Genomic DNA, 20,382 nt, shown 5'->3' with positions numbered 1-20,382 from the left:
CAATCCTTAGGTATCCAAACCACATTACCCGATTTAAAGTTTTCTAAAACTAAATGCAAGTTTGAAAGCTAGAAAGCAGCAGGAGACTTGAGCAGTGCATAACATTTTGTGCCTCCCCACTGTCATTTTTCATGTTCCCCTCCAGCCAGCCATTCTCCCTTTCTCCTTACTCAGCCCGCTCTTCCATGATTTTGATCTTCCAAGTCTTGCCTCGGTTGCTTACATTTTGCTAAAACCAAAATAAAACAATTGGCAGAAATGAGATATTAAAAATCTGCACCCAAGTGTTATTTTTACAAGTGCAATCCTACACCGAATTTCCCCGCTTCTTAGCCCACTGAGTTTAGAATGGTGCAGCTGTGCATAGGATTGGAGATTTAGATAAACAAATGCAGGTATGTGATATTGGCTTAATTATTGTCTCACCACCTTGGATTCTTTCCCATTGTGTTTGTACTTGCGATATACTCTGATCTTGATCCCCATTTTAAAGCAATTTGTTTGTCCACTTAGTTGGAAATTATATCCCAGTGCTTTGCCAAATGGCCTTCATCCGGCAGATTAACAGAACCATCTTGCATGGAGTTGGGTGTGCCAGAGTCCATTGATTCAGTGGGGTTAGGTGCACCTAACTATGCATAGAATCGGATTGTAAGGCTTGTATCCATATCTAATGTTGTTAACTTTCTTCTGATTTACACAAGATTTTTTCTTTCTTTCTGCATCTATATGCTGAAGTAATGCCATTTTTAGTCCTAGTTGGGGCTGGTTAGGGCTACCGTATGCTCAGATGAGTCTGAAAAGAGTGGTTGTTTATCTCTTTATGAAGCTTCCTTCTTTTTCTGCAGCTGTTTGGATTACTTGTTTCAAATGTGCTCAGATTTTGAACTATTTTATTCCATCTTCAGACTGCTTTGTGTTACTATTTCTGACAGCTGTCACTAAAGGCAATCTGAAGTCAGGCAAGTGACATTTACATAATATACAGTGTAAAGACATTAGCATGAGAGTTTATTACAAGAAGCTTAAAACAAGCTTCCAGTTACAGGCAGGGGGGAGGAATCTAGCTGCACCATTCCAATATATGTGGCAGAATTCTAATTCTTGCCCTGTGCACCAATCCCTTCTGACCATCAGGTGTCTGATAGGGACTTTCCCAGTCCCGATGGAAGCTTCCAGTCTGCACATGGCCTTCTTTGTTCTTGTGGATCTGTTCTGCTGATGGAAGTGAAGGTTTCCTCTTGCTTTCATGCACACTGATTTGGGATGCTTGATATCTGACAGCTATGTGAGGGCAGATGCCAGCATCTATGCCACAGGTTGCCACTAGTCCACATAGAAGACTAGATCTTGCAGAATCAATGCGGGCTGCATTGTCCAGAGGAATGACAGTTGTGAGGAAATCTCACACTTCTTGCTTAGCATTGTATCACACAATCAGCTTGAGGGATGCAGCCCAACATGCATGGCTGGAGGAGGAATAGTTTTTAGAAGAGTGCACTGATAGAACCATAGTTGGAATAAACACTGGTTCAACTGTTGTCTCTAGTCAGGCTGGGTTCACCGGTTTTTGAAGCCCCTTTGAAGAGCACCTTAAGGATGTGGAAGGTTATATATAAACAAGTGAGGAGGACCAAGGCTGGACAGCATATAGTAGAGCTATCTAATCACAATGTTTGGTTCCAGTGAATTTCTTTAGATGAATTAATATCATTAGAATTGTCATTTCTAAAAGTTAATAACAATATTATTGCCAGGGCAGATTAGCAACTAATTTTTATTTTAAAAATGGTTAAATACTAAAGGGTTTTTATTCTTTATTGAATAACAACAACAACAACATTCAATTTATATACTGCCCTTCAGGACAACTTAATGCCCACTCAGAGCATTACCCTGTGAGGTGAGTGGGGCTGAGAGAGCTCCAAGAAGCTGTGACTGACCCAAGGTCACCCAGCTGGCTTCAAGTGGAGGACTGGGGGATCAAACCTGGCTCTCCAGATTAGAGTCCTGCCGCTCTTAACCACTACACCAAACTTATAGTTTGCAGAATACTAACTTGCAGCTCTAGCAGTTTGATCTTGTTGGCGCTGCACCTGATGTAAAATTTAGGTTCACTTTCTAAAAATGATCCTAGAGTATATATAAGTGCACAAGTGGTTTCAGAAGTGCTTGTTTGTACAACTTTTGCAAAGCTGAATCACTGCTCAAGACTTGGAAAGCATCTAGATCTTCTGTTCTAGAGATGTTATGTGGATAGTAGAGTGGCTTGTTGTAACCAAGGTCTTAAGGAAAGGTTTACACATTCGAAAACAGGTAGGGGAGTCACAGAGGTATATACATATATGCCATGCAGACATTTCAAACATTTCCTTGTTCTTCTGGTTTTCTTATTAATGGGGTCAGCAGCTATGAATACACCCAGTCAAAGCGACAGAGAATGCAGACTCTTTTAGAACAAACTACACTCCACAACTGATAGCTGGTACATGGATTGCTGCAGAAGATAGGACACACTGGTTCTAAAAAAATCTCACCGGCTTCTAAGTTTTGGAAAGATCCAAGCAATATGACTGCTGTCTGGTCTCATAACTAGTGTTTTATTGAAGAGAAATCAAAAGGAGTCCAGTAGCACCTTTAAGACTGCTACTGGACTCTTTTTGATTTTGCTACTACAGTCTAACACGGCTAACTCCTCTGAATTATTGAAGAGAATAAGTGATTAATGGATCACTTTGTAAGGGTTGCTTTCTATTAATAAGGTACAATTCCCTTCTAAAACTCAGTTACTGTCTGGTTTGCAATCTATAACAGTAGTTTTACCATATGACACCATGAGTTATAATGCGAGTGCATAAAAGACAGTTTGCAGTTTCCATCTTGTGATCACGTTGAACTTCTGGTGTAGTGGGCTCTTGTATTCTCACTTTAAACACACGCGCGCGCGCACGCGCGCGCGACCCAAACAAGGGAGAGGTAGAAAAGGTCCAGTAGATAGCTGAACTTAGTAATTTGGGGTCTACCTGCCTTGAGGGACCTATCCTGTTTTCCTGGGTCTTGGGCCTCTGAGAGTGAACTACAGCAACTCTGAGCAACCCTTCAAATTTAGAAGCCAGGGTGTTAGGGAGACAAAAGGTGTTTGAAATTAGAATGGTTTCAGCTTTAAGGCATTAAGATTTGGCTCTTATTTTTAAGCCGCTTGCATTCTTTTGCAGTCATTTGTGACAGTCTTTGAAATATGTCATCTCTGCTGCCCACCAGGGCAGAAAGTTAAAATGGCCTAGGAGCCAGCCAGTGAAGTGGTCCCTACAGTGTGATGAACCAGCACTCCACGGCCACACAAGTTAGACCTGCCTAGTAGTACTTGTTGCCGCCTCCCCCCCCCACACACACCATTGGCACTGCTGCCTAGATCAGAGCTGAATGGCCTCTGCAGAGATGGCAGAGCTACTGGGGTTGGCTCTGCTTGTTGCCGCTTGCCAGTGGCCCTCCAAAGCAGTAGGCTGTAAGGAATTTCCCCACAAACTTAAATGGCCAGACCATCCCTGCTACTCACTATGTGTCTTCTGTCGAACCTGACTAGAGTTCATTTCCTCTCCATTTCCTTTTCCCTCTTTTCTGTACCCCAACCTTCACTTCCCTCTATTTCCTTGCCTTTATAGCCCAAGTCCACCTCATGGCAAGCATCTTTACTCACTGGGGTGATAACCAACACAGAGGTAACAATTTATAGGTTATGTAAATGTACCAGAAGCCAAGAGAGACATCAAGGTGATACATCCTTATGAAAGAGAATAGCAAGCCCTTGAAAGATCAGCCAACATCTTCCTGTTCCAGCAGGCCTCTAAGGCACGTTGAAAGCGAAGGTCCAGGCCACACCTATTAGAAGAAGGTGTGCTAACTTGCTCTCATGGGTAGACTAATCTCTCTCATTGGAGACAGGTCTTGTCCTAAGGGCTTGTGCCTCCTTGGGGAAGTTGCTTTGGATTGGCTGGAGTGTATGGCTGAGTGCTTTACTTTGTTGGAGTGGTGTCCTGATTAGACATTCCAACTTTCATGTGGTGAATGGCAATAGAGGGACAAGGGTGTGCCTGATACTTTGCCCTGGGGCATGCATATCTTCAGCCGAATGTCTTCAGCGAGCCCTTGCACGTCTACAAGCATGGGCTCCTCCATGTGGTTGGGAGTGCTGCAAAAAGTAGGATTTCTGATCAAACGGAGGAGCTTGTAGATATACAAGTGAACCTATAATAATTGCGCTTACCTACTGCTCTTCTAGACAGATTAGTGCCCCACGTAGAGTGGTGAACAAGTCAGCGTTAATATTATCCCCACATTACAGCTGAGGAGCTGGGGCTGAGAGAAGTGGCTTACCCACTGCCACCTGCTCAGGTCATGGCACTAGTGGGACTCGAACCTGCACATTGCTGATTTGCAACCCAACCGCTTAGCCACTATGCTACAGCAGCTGGGGTTTCTGCAGATATTTGGATGTAGGCATGTATGTTTAGGGGCTGGGGCAGACACCTTTCCCCAAAGACTGGCTGAAAACTTGGGGAAATCTATTAGAGTAGTTCAAGACACTTAATAGGGAAAAGAAAGAAGAGAGGAATTTTACATAAGTAGTATACAATGGAATCCACTTAAGAAATAGGACAGATAAAAGAATTGTGAGGTGGCAGGAATAAACTACTGGAAAATTTCCCTCCTCCAACTCTGCTGTTCCAGGATACACTAAAAGAGTTAAGCAGCCATATTTCCAAATTGCTTCTCTCCCAACTTTGACTCTTGTATGCACTCGACAGCTGCTTTAAAAACCTGCGCAGCCAACTAAATCTCCAGTGGTCAATCAGAAGCTTTACTGGGCAAGGACCTGGACTTGTCCACTTTCTAAAAACACTTGGCAGGTGCCAGAAAAGGTGTTGGCGGGTGCCATGGTGGCCACAGGCACCACGCTGGGAACCACTAGGTTAGATCCTAAGACTTGCAGGCGAGAGCTCTCTTGCGTAATGGATCTGCGTGCTCCCTGTGCCCCTCAGAAAGCCATTCCTTAGAAATAGTGTGGGATCCAGAGTAGGCTAGCACTGCATAGCAAGTAGTAAATCCATGGGAATAGTAGATACCCTTCCTACATATACACTTTGTGCACGTTCAGATGCATATTTGGATCCAACCTGATTTTTAAATTACCTGGAATATGGTACAAAATGATACTTTACGGGCACACTCACCATTTTATTCATTTAAAATAGTAGGTTTTCCTTCCCCTTCAAAAAATACTTTGTGTATCAGAATCCAAGCAGATTGCTTTCCACACATTTATTTTCCTTAGACGTAAAAAACTTTTCAAAAATGCTTCTTTCAGCTACAGTTTATATCTGTGGCAAAGCTAAATTGCATGTGTCAATAATCCCATGCAAAATCAATAAATGGTACCTAACTGCATCCCACAGGTCTGGTTTTCAGAACACTTCTTACCACATCCTCAAATGCAATTTATTGCCAATAAAGAGATGGTGTAATGGTCTGTCATGTGACTTATTCCACAAGAACTCTTTTGTTCTGTTTTTAGTTCCAACAAGTTCCCACATTATGTCAGCGGAAATAGTTTTGGCAAATCCATGACAGGGGAATGCCCAAGGAAATAGCCTGAGTGCTTTCAACACATATAAAGTTCAGTTTTCTGGCTAAGGGAGGTTTATAACTGAGGTGTTTATCTTGCGAGCAGCTCCTTTGCTAGATGCACCCTAAAGGTCCGACTCATATCAAGAGTCATAATGGATGACAGTCCAAACTAAACTTCTATGTTAGCACATAATTTGGTTATTAGGTAAGTACTATAGCCTCTGACTAGTTAATTTATTCAAGATTTGGATCTAGATATTCTTGTTTTTGCAAAAAAAATCAAAGCATGAATAATTATACAAGAAAACTAACTAAGCCACATTATGGTATAGATAGAAAAAGGAGACATTTTCATTGGCTACTGTGGCTTAATATGCGCTAGGAGTCAGCCATGGAATCTGGTTTCAGCACCAAGCCTGAGTCCTAGAATCTATAACACAATAAATTCCTCTGGGCATGCACAGACTGTCTGTGCTTCACCGCTGCTTTCAAGATTAAAGAGCAAGGCTTCTGGGCAAATTACACAGCTTCTCAGCGAGCTCAGCATTTCCCCACACATTCACGGCTTCTTTTCTTTTTCAGAAATTAAGCACTGACTACCATGTGGTGTTTTTACTCATTTACCGATTTGCTTTTCCAGAGCCTGTTTCAAGCCACATTGCTAGCTTAGTCCTGACTTATAAAAGGCAGTTTTAATAAGATAAACATAAATGTTAAACAATTCACATTAAGCTGCCATCTGGACCCCAATGGAAAATTTCATGTTTTAGATTTACATATCAGCATTTGCCATCTGGGTAGTCAGTTATACATTTTATGGGAAACCCTCTGTGTGCATAGTAAAGTTTGACTATTAACTCTTATTGCTCTTTAGCAAACATATTTGCATTAGGATAAACAAAGAAGTGAGGCAGCGACCCCCATCTTTAGAATTTTTAAAATACAATTCATACAACAAAAGCTATTCTGCGGCCTAAATGTGTTTAAAATCTCTGCCAGTGGATGTTGAACAAATTACAGAATGGGAGGCATTTACAGGAAAGTATGTCATGAAATTTGGGGGCAGAGGGAAAACGGTCTTTACATGGAGTGCCCGAGACCTCTGTTTTGTATCCCATCCCTGCTTCACGGGCTTCTTGTTTGTTTTTTTTTAAAAAGAAACCATCAAGCTTCAGGTTGTGGCCCTAGGCACACTCAACACCGAGGAATGGGGCCAGTGCCTGTCCTCACTGGAGAAGGAAGCCCTTCAAATATAAAAAGGACTGATCCTTCTGGTCCCTTGCAATTCAATGTGATGCAGTAATTAGGGTGCCAGACCAAGTTCAGAGAAAGCCAGGTTCAAGCCCCCACTAAGCCTAGTCCCTATTAGCCTTAGCGTGCTTCACAGTATTGTGAGAATGAAATGGAGGAGGCCACGTCATGTACCTCTTCCAGAGTGCCTTGGATGCAGGGTGGGATAAAAGTGTAATAAAAAATAAAATTCCTAGTTGAAGGAAGCCACGATGAATTTTAAGCTGAGCAACAGAGAAAGATATTCCCCCATAAACAGGCTGCTGAATTCATTCCTCAGAACAGAACTAATGAGCCAAACCAGAAAGCATTTGAACATTAAGAAGGCAGCAAGTATACCTACATGGACTTCCTTTGGGCTGTGATGAGCTGGACTTAAATTTATTAGATTCATTTGTACCTTGCCTTTCTTCCCAGTGGGGATCAAAACGGTTTTCATCATTCGCCATTTTACCCTTACAACAACCCTGTGAAATAAGTTAGGCTAAGAGTGACCGTCTAAGGTCACCCAGTAAGCTTCCATGGTAGCGTGGGGATCTGTATCTGGGTCTCCCAAATCTTTGTGTGACACTCTAACCACTACACACCAGCATGAAATAGCTTTTTATTTAAAACAAGAAGCAAAACTCCCTCTGGGGAGTCAGTGCTTAAACTCATATTAAATTGGTTGGTCTGTGTTATGATCCTGAAGGCAGCGAAAGCAGGCCTACAGTCTAGACAGAGGTTTCTACATACTCATCAAGCTTCCCGGGTAAGCAGAAAGTAGGGTTGCCAGGTCCAGGTTGGGAAATTCCTGGAGATTTTGGGGTGGAGCCTGGAGAGGGCAGAGTTTGGGAAGTGGAGGGGCCTCAGTGGGGTATAATGCCATAGAATTCACCCTTCAGAGCAGCCATTTTCTCCAGGGGAACTAGTTTCTGTTGCCTGGACATAAGGTGTAATTCCGGGAGATCCCCAGCTACCACCTGGAGGCTGGTAACCCTAGCAGAAAGTATGACACTGTAAATTAACCAAATGGGTGGGAGACAGCCATAACATGGCTTGAAGAGAACTGAGTACACTCCAGTAGGCATGGAACTGACAGCACTTAAGAATAAGTTAAAGGAAAGAACGGAGAAGGGGAAATTAGTCTGTTCAAGTCTCTGTTTACAGAATCCTGAAAGGCGGGGGGAGGTTGGGGATTACAAATTGTTTCTGCCCCTACAAATTCTCACAGACTCTCCCCAGCTTGTTCCTCCTAAGAGCAAACGTCATGGTTGACTGCTTGTTACAACAAAAGGTGACCGCTTGTAGACAAGATTGGGATTTCTGTATAGTCAGGAGAGAGAGATCATTTCCACGGTTTGTAGAAAAATACTGCTTCATAAAATAAAAGAGCATAGCCCCACATCAACCTGATGAATTCTGAGCATGGTGCAGTTGCCGCCACAGCACAAGGATCTTCACTCTGTGACAGAAGGACGCTGAGGCAGCCATTTTGTGCAGCCATTTTGTGGTTGCACCCACCATGCTGTGTTAGAATTCCAAAAGCGCCTGGAGGCTCAAAAAGGTCGGGGACCCTGATCTAACCCAATAGTTCATAATGTTGAGATGTTTCGTGCTTCCATCTTCTTCTATATATTGCCTTGGTTACTATTTTCTACTGCTGTGACAGCTTGTGGAACAACATGCATGCGAACAAGTCATATAAGACTTTGAAAGGGAAAAAAAGGATACATTCAGATCTTTTGCTGTAACATACATCCATTTGAAATTAAATTGCTTCTTGTCTGGCATTTGGTGCTTGATTTTAAAATTTCCTATCAGCTTCTGTTGCTGCAGTTAAACACAAGATACTTGGAGCAGAGCTTTAGTGATCAAGTATCTTGCGGACTACAGAGGGGCACTGAGTTGGCTGATCTTGTAGTAATAGTAGCAGAGAAATCCATTATAATGGCAACCTGGAAATAAGAAATGGGATCTAAAATCTAGATCCTGCCATTTCCCCCCACAACATATTGCAAATGCTCAGAGATGAAGACGGCGTTTCAAATCTGCCACAAGAGAAGAGGGTGAGCAGCTGGTAAAGTACTGGCCCTTAATGAAGGCCTGCCATATTGCAGTATCTTATTACTGCCAGACTTAATTAGTTCATTTTACCTTGCCAATCTGGAGGGACCAACCCCTTATTTCAGGCAGCCATAGTAAATGCTTCAGCGTCTTCATTGTTGCCCATTACGGTGTAATCTGGCATCTTAGTCCAAGAAAATTTAAAGGTAGTTTAATTAGAAATTACGGAGACTGTCTGAAATGTGGTAACTGTACCAATTCACAGGCAAGAACATAAAAATGGTCTTGTTGCATCAGACTAAAAGTGCATCTGGTTGAGTATTCTCTTTCCAACCATATGATTCTGGTGATTTTATAAGCATCACATCAATCGAATAATTGTTTTGTAGATTGGTCCTGATTTTCTGGCCTTCAGGGGTATGCAGCCTTCAAGTACAGAGACGTCATTTAGCTATCACAGCTGCTAGATGGTGATAGAGCTATCCACCCATTAATGTAATCCTTTTAAAAGGAATCCATGCAAGCAGCTATCATCATACCTTATAGTAGCAAGTTCTGTAAGTTTACAGTGCAAAAAAGTCATTCCTGGTTTTTTTGGTCATGAACCTGCTGCCAGTTCGTTTCATTGGGTTATCTTCATGCGCTAATGCTGTGGTCACACAAGCAACCCAGTTGGCTGCTTGGAGTGAAGAGATGGCAGGCATAGCTTGGGCCCATTGTTGCCTCCCAGACTTGCTATATCACCCATGCTGAACTGCCCATGTATATGGAGGACTCCAACAGTGCTAGCAGTTTCACACTGGGATCTGCCTTCCTCCTCCATCCTGGCCTTTGGTTGGTGTCTGTTGGGGGAGGTGAAGGATGTCCACCTAAGGAGGACTGCAGCACAGGCTCTTGGCTATAGACAGCATCTGTACATCCTTGGGAGAGCAAAATAACTTGAGCCAGCCCTTTCTCCAGTCTTACCCCATTGAAATCAATGGGTCTAGACTGGAGTAACTCTGCTTAGGATTTCACAGTTTATGTACTGACAATCTCCGATACATTTAGTGAACATCTGAAAACCTGCTGTCATCTCGGTATGATGATTGGCATTTTCTTGTGGATAATATAATAACAACATTTGATTTATATACCACCCTTCAGGATGACTTAACACCCACTCAGAGCAGTTTACGAAGTATGCCATTATTATCCCCACAACAACAATCACCCTGTGAGGTGGGTGGCGCTGAGAGCGCTCCAGAGAACTGTGACTAGCCCAAGGTCACCCAGCTGGCTTCAAGTGGAGGAGTGGGGAATCAAACCTGGTTCTCCAGATTAGAGTCCCGCACTTGTAACCACTACACCAAACTGGCTCTCAGTTTGGTGTAGTGCATGAAAAGTGAGGAATATGGGTATTTTCAGAATGTTGCAAAAGTAATATGAGATAGTAAATGTTAACATGCAAATATCCACATACAAACACATTTGTGTCACTCACTGTATGCGAATTACATGGCTTAAATGCTAAATAACAAACATTTTAAAAGTAAAGGTCCTCTTGATAGTTTGCATGCTGGGCTACTTTGTGCAGTTTTGAAAAAGGCAAGAATATCCATAACATGGCCTTCAGTTTGATGATTTAACTTGGAAAGGCCAGATTGTTGAAGGTCTAATGCCATTTAGAACTTGCCCTTCCTGTGTACGCTTTGGCTTCTTTGTGGGACCATGTTTGATTTACCCCGAGCTTGGACAAACTGCTCTTGTTCATCCTTGGAACCACCTTGTGACGTACGTAACACCTTTTGTTTAGAGAGGAACACCTGAGATGGAATGACATTTTTTCAAGGTTGCCCAGTGGACTGAAGTGAGATTTGTGCTTCGTTTAAAACTCTGATAAAACACCATTGCTTTCAACAGGAGACAGTCAAACATGTGCTTACAAGATGGAAATAAGGTCTTGAAATGCAAGTAAAATATTCTGGACATGCCACAAAAACATTCAGATAACTCTGTTTATATGACTAAATATTTGTAACCTGCCTTTCCTAGTGGGTCAAGGTGGCTTATGAATTAAATTAGCAAGTGCTTTGTACATTCTATTCACTCTTGTGGGTAGAATCATGTCAGTTTACTTGGGATTGTTACTTTTATCATCTTAAATAAGTAGACATTTCTAAACTAAGAATATCTTGTGATTTTAGGTTTTGTTCATACTCGATTTCAGCTCTAAAAACCACTGAATGTGTGAATTTTGGAAGCAGCTTTGTGATTTTCAAAAATTAACCTCTAAATGAATGAGTAATCATTGAAAATCAAGAAACCATTTATGAGTACTAAACAGAGATAATAAATTTGATTTCTACAAATCAATGAATGCGACTACCTGTTTCAAAGACAGTTGGCTTGTTGGAAATTCAGTGAACACCTATTAATTACACTTTAGCAGGAGCATTTTTGGAACATTCTTTGTAATGGAATTGTATGATCCCATCTCAGCTACAGTTTATTGGTGCAACCTTATCTAATCATATGGGTGCTCTCTTATAAAACAGCTGCACTGAATTTAATCAGATTTATCCCAAGTATATGCGCTCATATCATAGGACTGGTAATAGTTTTATCTGTAACTGTTCCATGCCATTTGCAAACTATTTTCATTTAGGTAAAGGTAACCCTGTGCAAACACCGAGTCATTAATGACCCACGGGGGGGGGGGATGTCGCATCACGACGTTTTCTTGGCAGCCTTTTACGGGGTGGTTTGCCATTGCCTTCCCCAGTCATCTACACTTTACCCCCTGGATCCTGGGTACTCATTTTACTGACCTTGGAAGGATGGAAGGCTGAGTCAACCTTGAGCCGGCTATCTGAACCCAGCTTCCGCCAGGATCGAACTCAGGTTGAGAGCAGAGGTTGGGCTGCAGTACTGCCGCTTACCACTCTGCGCCACGGGGCTACTTTATTTTCATTTAATGAGTTTTATATTAGCATGTCACCAAGAACATCCAGAGTGCCATTTTGTCCCTAGCTTCAGGTCTTAAAACATCTCAGGACTGGCCACGTTCATGGGTCCATTTAAATTAGCTTTCATAAGCAGTTTTTTGTTTTAAAATGATTTTACAGAGGTAGCTTGAACATCCATAATCTGATTTATTCTTTTTTCTACATACAGGATCTGATAGACATTCTCTGGAGGCAAGATATAGATCTTGGAGTAAGGCGTGAAGTTTTTGATTTCAGCCAGAGACAAAAGGAATATGAGCTTGAGAAGCAGAAGAAACTTGAAAGCGAGAGACAAGAACAGCTCCAGAAGGAACAAGAAAAAGCTTTTCTAGCACAACTGAAGTTGGATGAGGAAACTGGTGAATTTGTTCCCATCCAGCCTGCTCAAGCCATTGAACCAGGAAACACAGATATATCCAGTAACTATCCACAGGTAAACAAACCAATCTACTTTTCATTGTGTAGCATCTCTCTTCTTTGCTTCTTTTGAAAGAATGGTACATAAAGATTAGCCCTGTTGGATCAGAGCCATGGTCCATTTTAGGCTAGTATCCTGTTCTCCACAGTGTCTAATCAGATGTGTCAGAAGGCCCACAGAGGCCAATATATCCTCCTGTGTCATGTCCCTCAGCAACTGGCAGAGATTTACTACATCTGAACCTGGAGTTTCCATTAATCCCCATAGTTGATAGCCATTGACGGAACTATCCCTCATGAAAGTCTCCTGGAATATGTGAACATTGAAAGATGAGATACAGATAAAGACCCTAGAAGCCCTCCCTCCCTGTATTGAAAATGAAATCCTGCTCTCAAGTCATAGTTGACGTATGGTGATCCTTGGTGAAGTTTTCATGGCATGAGACTAACAGAGGCAGTTTGCCATCGTCTGCCTCCGAACCCCCGGTCTTTGTTGGGAGGTCTCCCCTCCAATTACTAACCAAGGCCAACCCTGCTTTGCTTCTGAGATCAGGCTCCCTTGTCTATTCAGGTCAGGGCCCCTACCTATATTAGTGCATACCATGGCATTGTTTATAGAAATGTTCTTGATATTGACTGTGCTAATCTCACACTGTGTAATCCGCCTTGAGTCTCCATGAGAAAGGCGGACTATAAATGACAAATAAATACTATTTGCTTGAGATCTGCAAGTAGTCTTAATTTAATTGTTAAAAGTTCCTTCTCTTTCATATATAGAATACCCATATTTCCAGACAAGATGCAGAAGATTTGTCCTTCGACGACTGTATGCAGCTTTTGGCAGAAACATTCTCATTTGTAGACGACAATGAGGTAAAACTTTAGCCAAATTGTTTTTATTACTATCCCTTTGTAAAAAAATGTCCCTTCCTTTGTTCATAATTCTGATGGAGCTTGAATCTCAAAAGCTTATACCCTGGAAATCTGGTTGGTCTTTTAATCTCGCTCTTCCAATGTAGACCAACGCTGCTGTTCACATGAAACTATCTTCACAATTCTATGCACTAAACAAAAGACAGCACTTGGTTGTATTTACTGAATATACTTCCTAAACAAGAGTTTCTGAATGACACTGCTAAGTTAAAGCATAGATGATAAAGTTTGTCTGATAACATTCCAGATTTCCTTGGCTGAATTTCAACAAGTGGTACCATCCAAGATGGAGAGCAACCAAGACTTTGTTGACGCTAATCAGATGCAGTCACACGAATCCTCTGGCCTTCAGTCTTCCATTCCAGAGACAGCTGGTACTGAGGCCTTGCAAGACATAGAACAAGTTTGGGAAGAACTGTTGTCTATTCCAGAGCTGCAGGTAAAAGTGGCAGACACTGCCAAATGAATATTCAAGGATTGTGGATGAACTGAAAAAGTGGAAACCCAGCATCTGCCATTTCTGTCCCTAGACAATGGAGAGGTAGGAGTAACATCTGAAGATTCAGTTCTCCAGCTAAAAAAAAAAAATCAGGTTGCAGGGATTTGAAGGCCTCTTTCTGCCTGAGTGCAGCAGATAGTTAACAAAGACAATACTGAGATAGACTAGTAGTTTGAATATGTAGATGGTAGCTTTATATGGGACCCCCGCCCCCAGCAACTGCTCACCCAGTGACTTCCTATGAAATAGTCAGATCTATATCGACAAAATTGAAGGCAACATACTGAAAATGTCCAGACATTTGTATTTGCTTACTAATCAATATTACATGTAGAGAGCCAGTGAAGCGTAGTGGTTAGAGTGCTGCACTATAATAATTTGATTTATATACCACCCTTCAGAATGACTTAACGCCTACTCAGAGCGGTTTACAAAGTATGTTATTATTATCCCCACAACAAAACACCCTGTGAGGTGGGTGGCGCTGAGAGTCAACCATTATGTTCTCTGGATAATGTTGGGCCAGCCACTCACTCACATGCGTTATCTGCCCAGTGACTCTCACAGAATTTTTACGAAACACGTACCATGAGCTTCTTTGTGGTAGGGGTAGAATAAAAAGTTTTAATGAGAAGAAGAAATGATTTTCCCCTTTGTCACAGTTATTCCAGGAAGGGCAAGGAGAAACCAGAGACAGAGGACCTTGCTTCCATAGCCTATTTTGCCTCTGAAAAAATAGCCAACTCTCAATGGATAGCTGCCACCACCACCTGTCACTTAAAGATCCGAGGCAGAGCCTGACAAGGCCCTCCACCCTCACCCCCCAGTCCAACCAAATACCCAGCCTGGTTCATTAGAACTGGCTTACACAACGCTCAGTTATTTTGTACCTGAGCCATCTGGGGGCCAACACAGGCTCTCTTAACACAAGTTCTTACTTTATTTTGGAAAAATAAAGAGTAAAAAGGGAAGGTTTTTGCAACAAAACCCCAAAACAACAGGGAAGGATTTCATCCCCACAGGAGAATGCAAGAGTTAAAATAATACAGAAAGCTAGACAATTATTCAGGGTCCTGAGCCTATCCCACAAGGGAACCCCCTTCTGTCAGTTGATTCTGGAAAAGGCCATAGTCACTCTTGCTTCAAGCGTTTATCCATCTTGTTATAATCACGCTCCCTTTGCAGGGATAGGTGCTCTTTTCTTGCTCTGGCTGGTACGAAGCCAATCTGTTGAGTCTGTTTAAAGGAAAAACCCTGTCCCTCCCTTTGGGGCTTTGTGATTTGCTGTCCTATTCCCACTGTTCCTAGGCAGGCTTTCCCAAGATATAGCCTGATTTGGGAGCTTAAACAAACCAGGGAATCATGGGGACCCCAATAGTTAGCTTGCTTGGAGCCCAGTCCAGTGTATACATACTTGGAAGTTTAGTGAACTTAAGAAGTGAAATCTAAACAGTTAGGCATTGTTCTAAGTTCACTAAAGTTATTAGGATTAGAAGGATTTAACTCTGTTTAGGACTTCACTTTTACTTCCAAAAAAGGGTGACACTGTTTTGCAGTAGCTTGATCTACAGCGTCAGCACACCTCATTGTAGATGGGGTGGATAGGCTTTGGAAAGCTGTTGCTATTTCTGTTTCTTACTGACTGCAAGAGCTGGAGAGACTCCTTTGGAAAGCCTTCTCTGTATTGTTAGCATGCATAGTTTAGGTGGCAGGGTGATGCTTAGATGGGGGTGTAGCTTGGTTTTTTTCTTCTTATTAATTTATAATCCGCCTCTCTCACTGAGATCCAAGGCGGATTACCCAGTACAGGTGAAAATACAATAAAACCAACAGTTAGGACATTCATTGAGCAAAGTATAAGAATGAACAGTAGTTCAGACACTCAGTGAGAGATACAATAGGGTATGGAAGCAGAAAAGTTTGGAGGGAAAAAAAGGATAAAGCCAAGCACAGAGATGAAATCTTTCTGAAACAAACCGTAACTAATTTAATTTTAAGTTAGCATTGATCAAGCATTCCAGTGCTGCAACGGCTTGCACACGTCCTCAGAATGTTGAAAAGTTTGTACAAACCTCTAGCAGAGGGAAGAAGTTGTCACTCATCAGCAGAAAGGCTCCAGGCCACTGCACAACCCTCTTTTCGAAGTCTTCAGGAATCAAGAGAGGCAGTGCAAGAAACTAAATTCCCGTCCTAAATTCCAGTCACATAGTGAACCATTACTCCAGACTGGCTTTTCCCAAAGGCTAAGTATTCTAACCAGAACGTAGATAAAACCCCAATCCCACCCCTAACATAAGTGCTTCTTTGAGGGAAGACATCTGGATTGCCTCCAACAACGTATTTGGAAAGATACACGCACATTGTATGAGTGCATCTAAAGCCCTTAGGCAGACATTTTTTGTTCTAAAATAGACGTGGGGGCTACATTCAGTTTGTAAAACTCCGAATGTCTTTTCGTAACGGCACGGTAAAATTCAGAACCCTAGACAGTTTGCACAGGGGAATGAACACATAGACTACTGTAAGTTTCTAAGTTCCAAGCACCCAAATATCCCTTCTATGGTTAATTTCTTCTTCATAGAGATTCTTATAGGCTGGGGGCTATAGTTATCTGCATGATTTTCCACTTCTCTCGCTTTATATGCCTCAAAATCAAAGAGTCCAGTAGCACCTTTAAGACTAACCAACTTTATTGTAGCATAAGCTTTCGAGAATCACAGTTCTCTTCGTCAGATGCATGACGAAGAGAACATCTGACAAAGAGAACTGTGGCTCTCCTAAGCTTATGCTACAATAAAGTTGGTTAGTCTTAAAGGTGCTACTGGACTCTTTTTGATTTTGCTACTACAGACTAACACGGCTAACTCCTCTGCATCTATTTATATGCCTCAGCAGACTATAAGGAAGCAACAGTAAAGAGAGAAGAATGAGACAGATGCAGTGCCAGGCTAGTGTACCCCTCTTCATTTGAAGAACACAGATGGGATAGAATGGAGATCACTATAGTGTACAGTGTCAGAGTCATGCATACTGGGAGGCTACCAACTGCATGTACTAACAGCATGCACCACTCATGATCCTTCTCCATGTTTTGTAACCATATACGTATAAGTCTTGGTACCTCGACATATGAACACAAACCATGAATAATTTAGTGGACAATTCGTGTGGACTGCTGTTATACCCACATTGTTAAACACACACATTCCCCATTCACACAACTTGGCAACCATGTTATTTGGGAGGATCTGTGTGTGATGATTAGGCGCCTGCTATGCGCATTTGTACCATCTGAAAAGGCTTGTATATCGTGTGTGTTACTGATGAACTTTCACATTTCTTTTTAGTGTCTTAACATTCAAAATGACAGCTTGGATGAAGTAACCTCAAGCAAGTGTTCAGAAAATACAGCATTGGAGACAGATATTAACTTCGCCTTCTACAATGCGCTACCTGCCATGGAGAAAGAAGTTGCTGACTGCAGCCTAGAATTCCTGAACCATTTGGAGGCTCCCTATTCCAGCAGTGCACTGCCCGACAATCTCAAGCAAAATACCACTTCATCCACAAGCACTGACTTTTGTGAGGATTTCTACTCTCTCATCGATGACAAGACGAACAGCAACGTATCTCTAACACCGCCACCGCCACCTTTTGTGGATCAAGCACTTGCTGGCTTTTTAAATGAGCCTATCGATCTTTCTGATTTTGCTCTGTGCAAAGCTTTTAACTGTGACCTAGCAGGAAATACATTGGAATGTAATGATTCGGACTCGGGCATTTCACTAAACGCAAGTCCCAGCACAACTTCTTCACCTCATTCTGTTGAGTCATCTGGTATCTACAGAGAGACAGGCTTTGGCTACAGCGATTCCGAAATGGAAGAGATGGATAGTGCCCCTGGGAGTGTTCAAGGAAGTGATGCTAAAATGCACTTGTTTCACATGCATGCTCCAGCCTCTCCATCTCTTGAACAAAATACACAAAAGCCAGACTCACAGCTTACAGACACACCCAAAAAAGAATTACCTGAAAACCCAGGTCACCCCAAGTCTCCGTTTATGAAAGACAAACCATACAGCCTGCACGATGCTCATTTCACAAGAGATGAGCTCAGAGCAAAGGCTCTGCGCATCCCTTTTTCCGTTGAAAAAATTATCAACCTTCCTGTCGATGACTTCAACGAAATGGTGGCCAAGGAACAGTTCAATGAGGCCCAGCTGACTCTGATTCGGGACATCCGCAGGCGCGGCAAGAACAAAGTGGCTGCACAAAACTGCCGGAAAAGGAAATTGGAAAACATAACAGAGCTGGAGCATGATTTAGGTTACCTTAAGGACGAGAGAGAAAAGCTCCTTAAAGAGAAAGGAGAGAATGACCAAAGCCTGCGCCTGCTGAAGAAACAGCTGAGCACCCTGTATCTCGAAGTCTTCAGCATGCTCCGGGATGAAGATGGCAAGCCCTATTCACCAAGTGATTACTCACTGCAGCAAACCAGAGATGGCAGCATATTTCTTGTCCCTAAGAGCAAGAAGCCAGAGACTAAATGACAAGGATCAGGGATACTTCTATTCGCTCTACTGCCCTTGTAGTTAACACTTTCCAACAATGCAAAAGGTGTCCTATTTTCAAGTGACTTTACACTCTTAAGTGTGTGTGTGTGTCATCAATTTGCAACTGACATATGGCAGCCTCATCAAGGGGTTTTCATGGCAAGTGAGCAGCAGAGGTGGTTTGCTGTTGCCTTTCCTTGCAGAGCAACCCAAATCTTCCTTGGTGGTCCCCCATCGAAGTACCAACCTTACTTAGTTTCCAAGATCTGACTATACCATCTTGTTCCCCCCCACCACACACTTAAAAATCATTAGGTTAAAACAAATGTATGCACAATGGGTACAACTTTTATAAAGCGCTAGTTCCTTTTGATATAGCAGCTGATTTGACTAATTTCTGTTCTTGTGTAAATATTTCAAGATTTCTTATTTATGTACTTTTCCTTTTGTTTTACTGAACTGTGTATTAAGCATGACATAAGACCGATAATCTTGTTTAGCTAAAGACCAATCTTGTTTTAGTCGCACCATTTTATAACTATAAATGGAATGTTTGCTGTTTCTTATAGATTTTTACTTGCTTTGCTTTATTATAAATGCTTGAATGTAATGCAAGTGCACATTATAAAGGAACATGGTAAGGGTGCCAAACAGCCAGTTTAGGTCTCCTCAGTTTCAATGGGAGAGTTCAGCACCGTTGAAGCCAATGAGCCTTCGAAGTGCTTAATTTTAGCTGGATTGCACTCTCAGTTTTTAAAGTATAAACATAGCTTTGCACATGAATATCTACTGTAAGGGATACTACTCTTTGGACTGCACTTCTTTCTTTGAGAATGTGATGTATCCCATTGATTATAATCAGGGCTGTACAATTCTGCTAAAGTCCCCCCAAAAGAACAGAATGTGTAATTGGGTGCAAGATAGGACTTCCTGAGAATCTCCACTTATAGGATATGCTTGAAACTGTGTGGGATCTATGGAAATCTAAAAAGCCAGAGGGGGTGGCTGAATAAATGTCAAGGATTTGAGGCTCTATACATGATTAAAGTTTTTAAAGAAATGGGACATTCCGCAAATAGCTCAATTGCGTATTGAGCATGCTCCTTTTCTTGAAGAATTTTTTAAAATCGTTGAATACACTTTTTAAAAACTAGAATAATTCTATTCACTTCTATGTTCTATTATGCAGTATACAGCTTCTAGTTTTTAGACTATAAACGTGATCTGCACATAAAACCTGGCCTGTATATCGAAATAGTCTGTATAAACTAACAAAAAGGAAATAAACAGGGACATCTAAACCAATTGTTTAAGTATGGAGTTTTCAGCATTCATTCACTTTCAGAATTTAACCACCTCAAAAACATACAGAACTAAGTCCCACTGATTTCAGTGGAACAGATTCCCATACAACTGTGAAGGATATTGAAACTTAATTTTATGATTCATCTGTTAAAGAGGTTCTGCCAGATACGTTAACTTTTGTTCATAAAGTACTTTGGCTACAGATATTAAACAGGCTGCATTCATCTTTCAGTTCTAAATGTTTTTGTTTTAATAGAAAAATAGTATTTTGGGGTCCCTAAGCATTTGAGACTTGTACCATCCTACCTGTTTAACATTTTATTTCCATTCTCATCTCTCTCTCAAAGACAAGGATTTAATCCTCTCCTGCGTGTCTAAGTTAAATCTTGTTCCAATATAAACCATCTAACTATATTACACTAGTAGCAGTAATGCCCCTGACAAGGTATTAGTACAGGAAAATCATGAAAGTAAGAGTTTGAACCATTTGCAATTCAGCTTGAGAGGCAAATTGTCACTTTGGCACAAATTAAAATTTCACACAGGTCTTAAGAGACAGAAGTAGGTTTCTGGAACAGGCTGAGGAGACGGGGCCAGTTTCCAGGAAGGGGGAAGAAGCAAAGGAAAGCCTGCAGTTAATGGACCAAGGAAGAACCTGAAGGTATAAGATGGAAGGAAGCTTAACAAAAAGGATGGAAGGAATGGGAACTGAAGCAAACTTCTAAAA

The 20,382-nt window shown here is 41.8% G+C and overlaps 1 protein-coding gene across 1 annotated transcript in view; it reads left to right on the top strand.

Moving 5' to 3' along the window:
* NFE2L2 (NFE2 like bZIP transcription factor 2) overlaps positions 1–19,886 on the top strand; it is a 28,805-nt gene extending 8,919 nt beyond the window's left edge. The window contains exons 2-5 of the mRNA XM_054970701.1: positions 12,118–12,381; positions 13,143–13,238; positions 13,546–13,737; positions 17,145–19,886. Coding sequence (XP_054826676.1) covers positions 12,118–12,381; positions 13,143–13,238; positions 13,546–13,737; positions 17,145–18,347 — 1,755 coding nt within the window. The 3' untranslated portion in view covers positions 18,348–19,886. The remainder of the gene's footprint in view (positions 1–12,117; positions 12,382–13,142; positions 13,239–13,545; positions 13,738–17,144) is intronic.
* The last annotated feature ends 496 nt before the right edge of the window (positions 19,887–20,382 follow it).

Source organism: Eublepharis macularius, chromosome 2 (assembly GCF_028583425.1).
Source record: "Eublepharis macularius isolate TG4126 chromosome 2, MPM_Emac_v1.0, whole genome shotgun sequence".
Lineage (NCBI taxonomy): Eukaryota > Metazoa > Chordata > Lepidosauria > Squamata > Eublepharidae > Eublepharis > Eublepharis macularius.
Note: the sequence above shows the minus strand (reverse complement) of the source record. Positions and strands in the feature narration are given on the sequence as shown.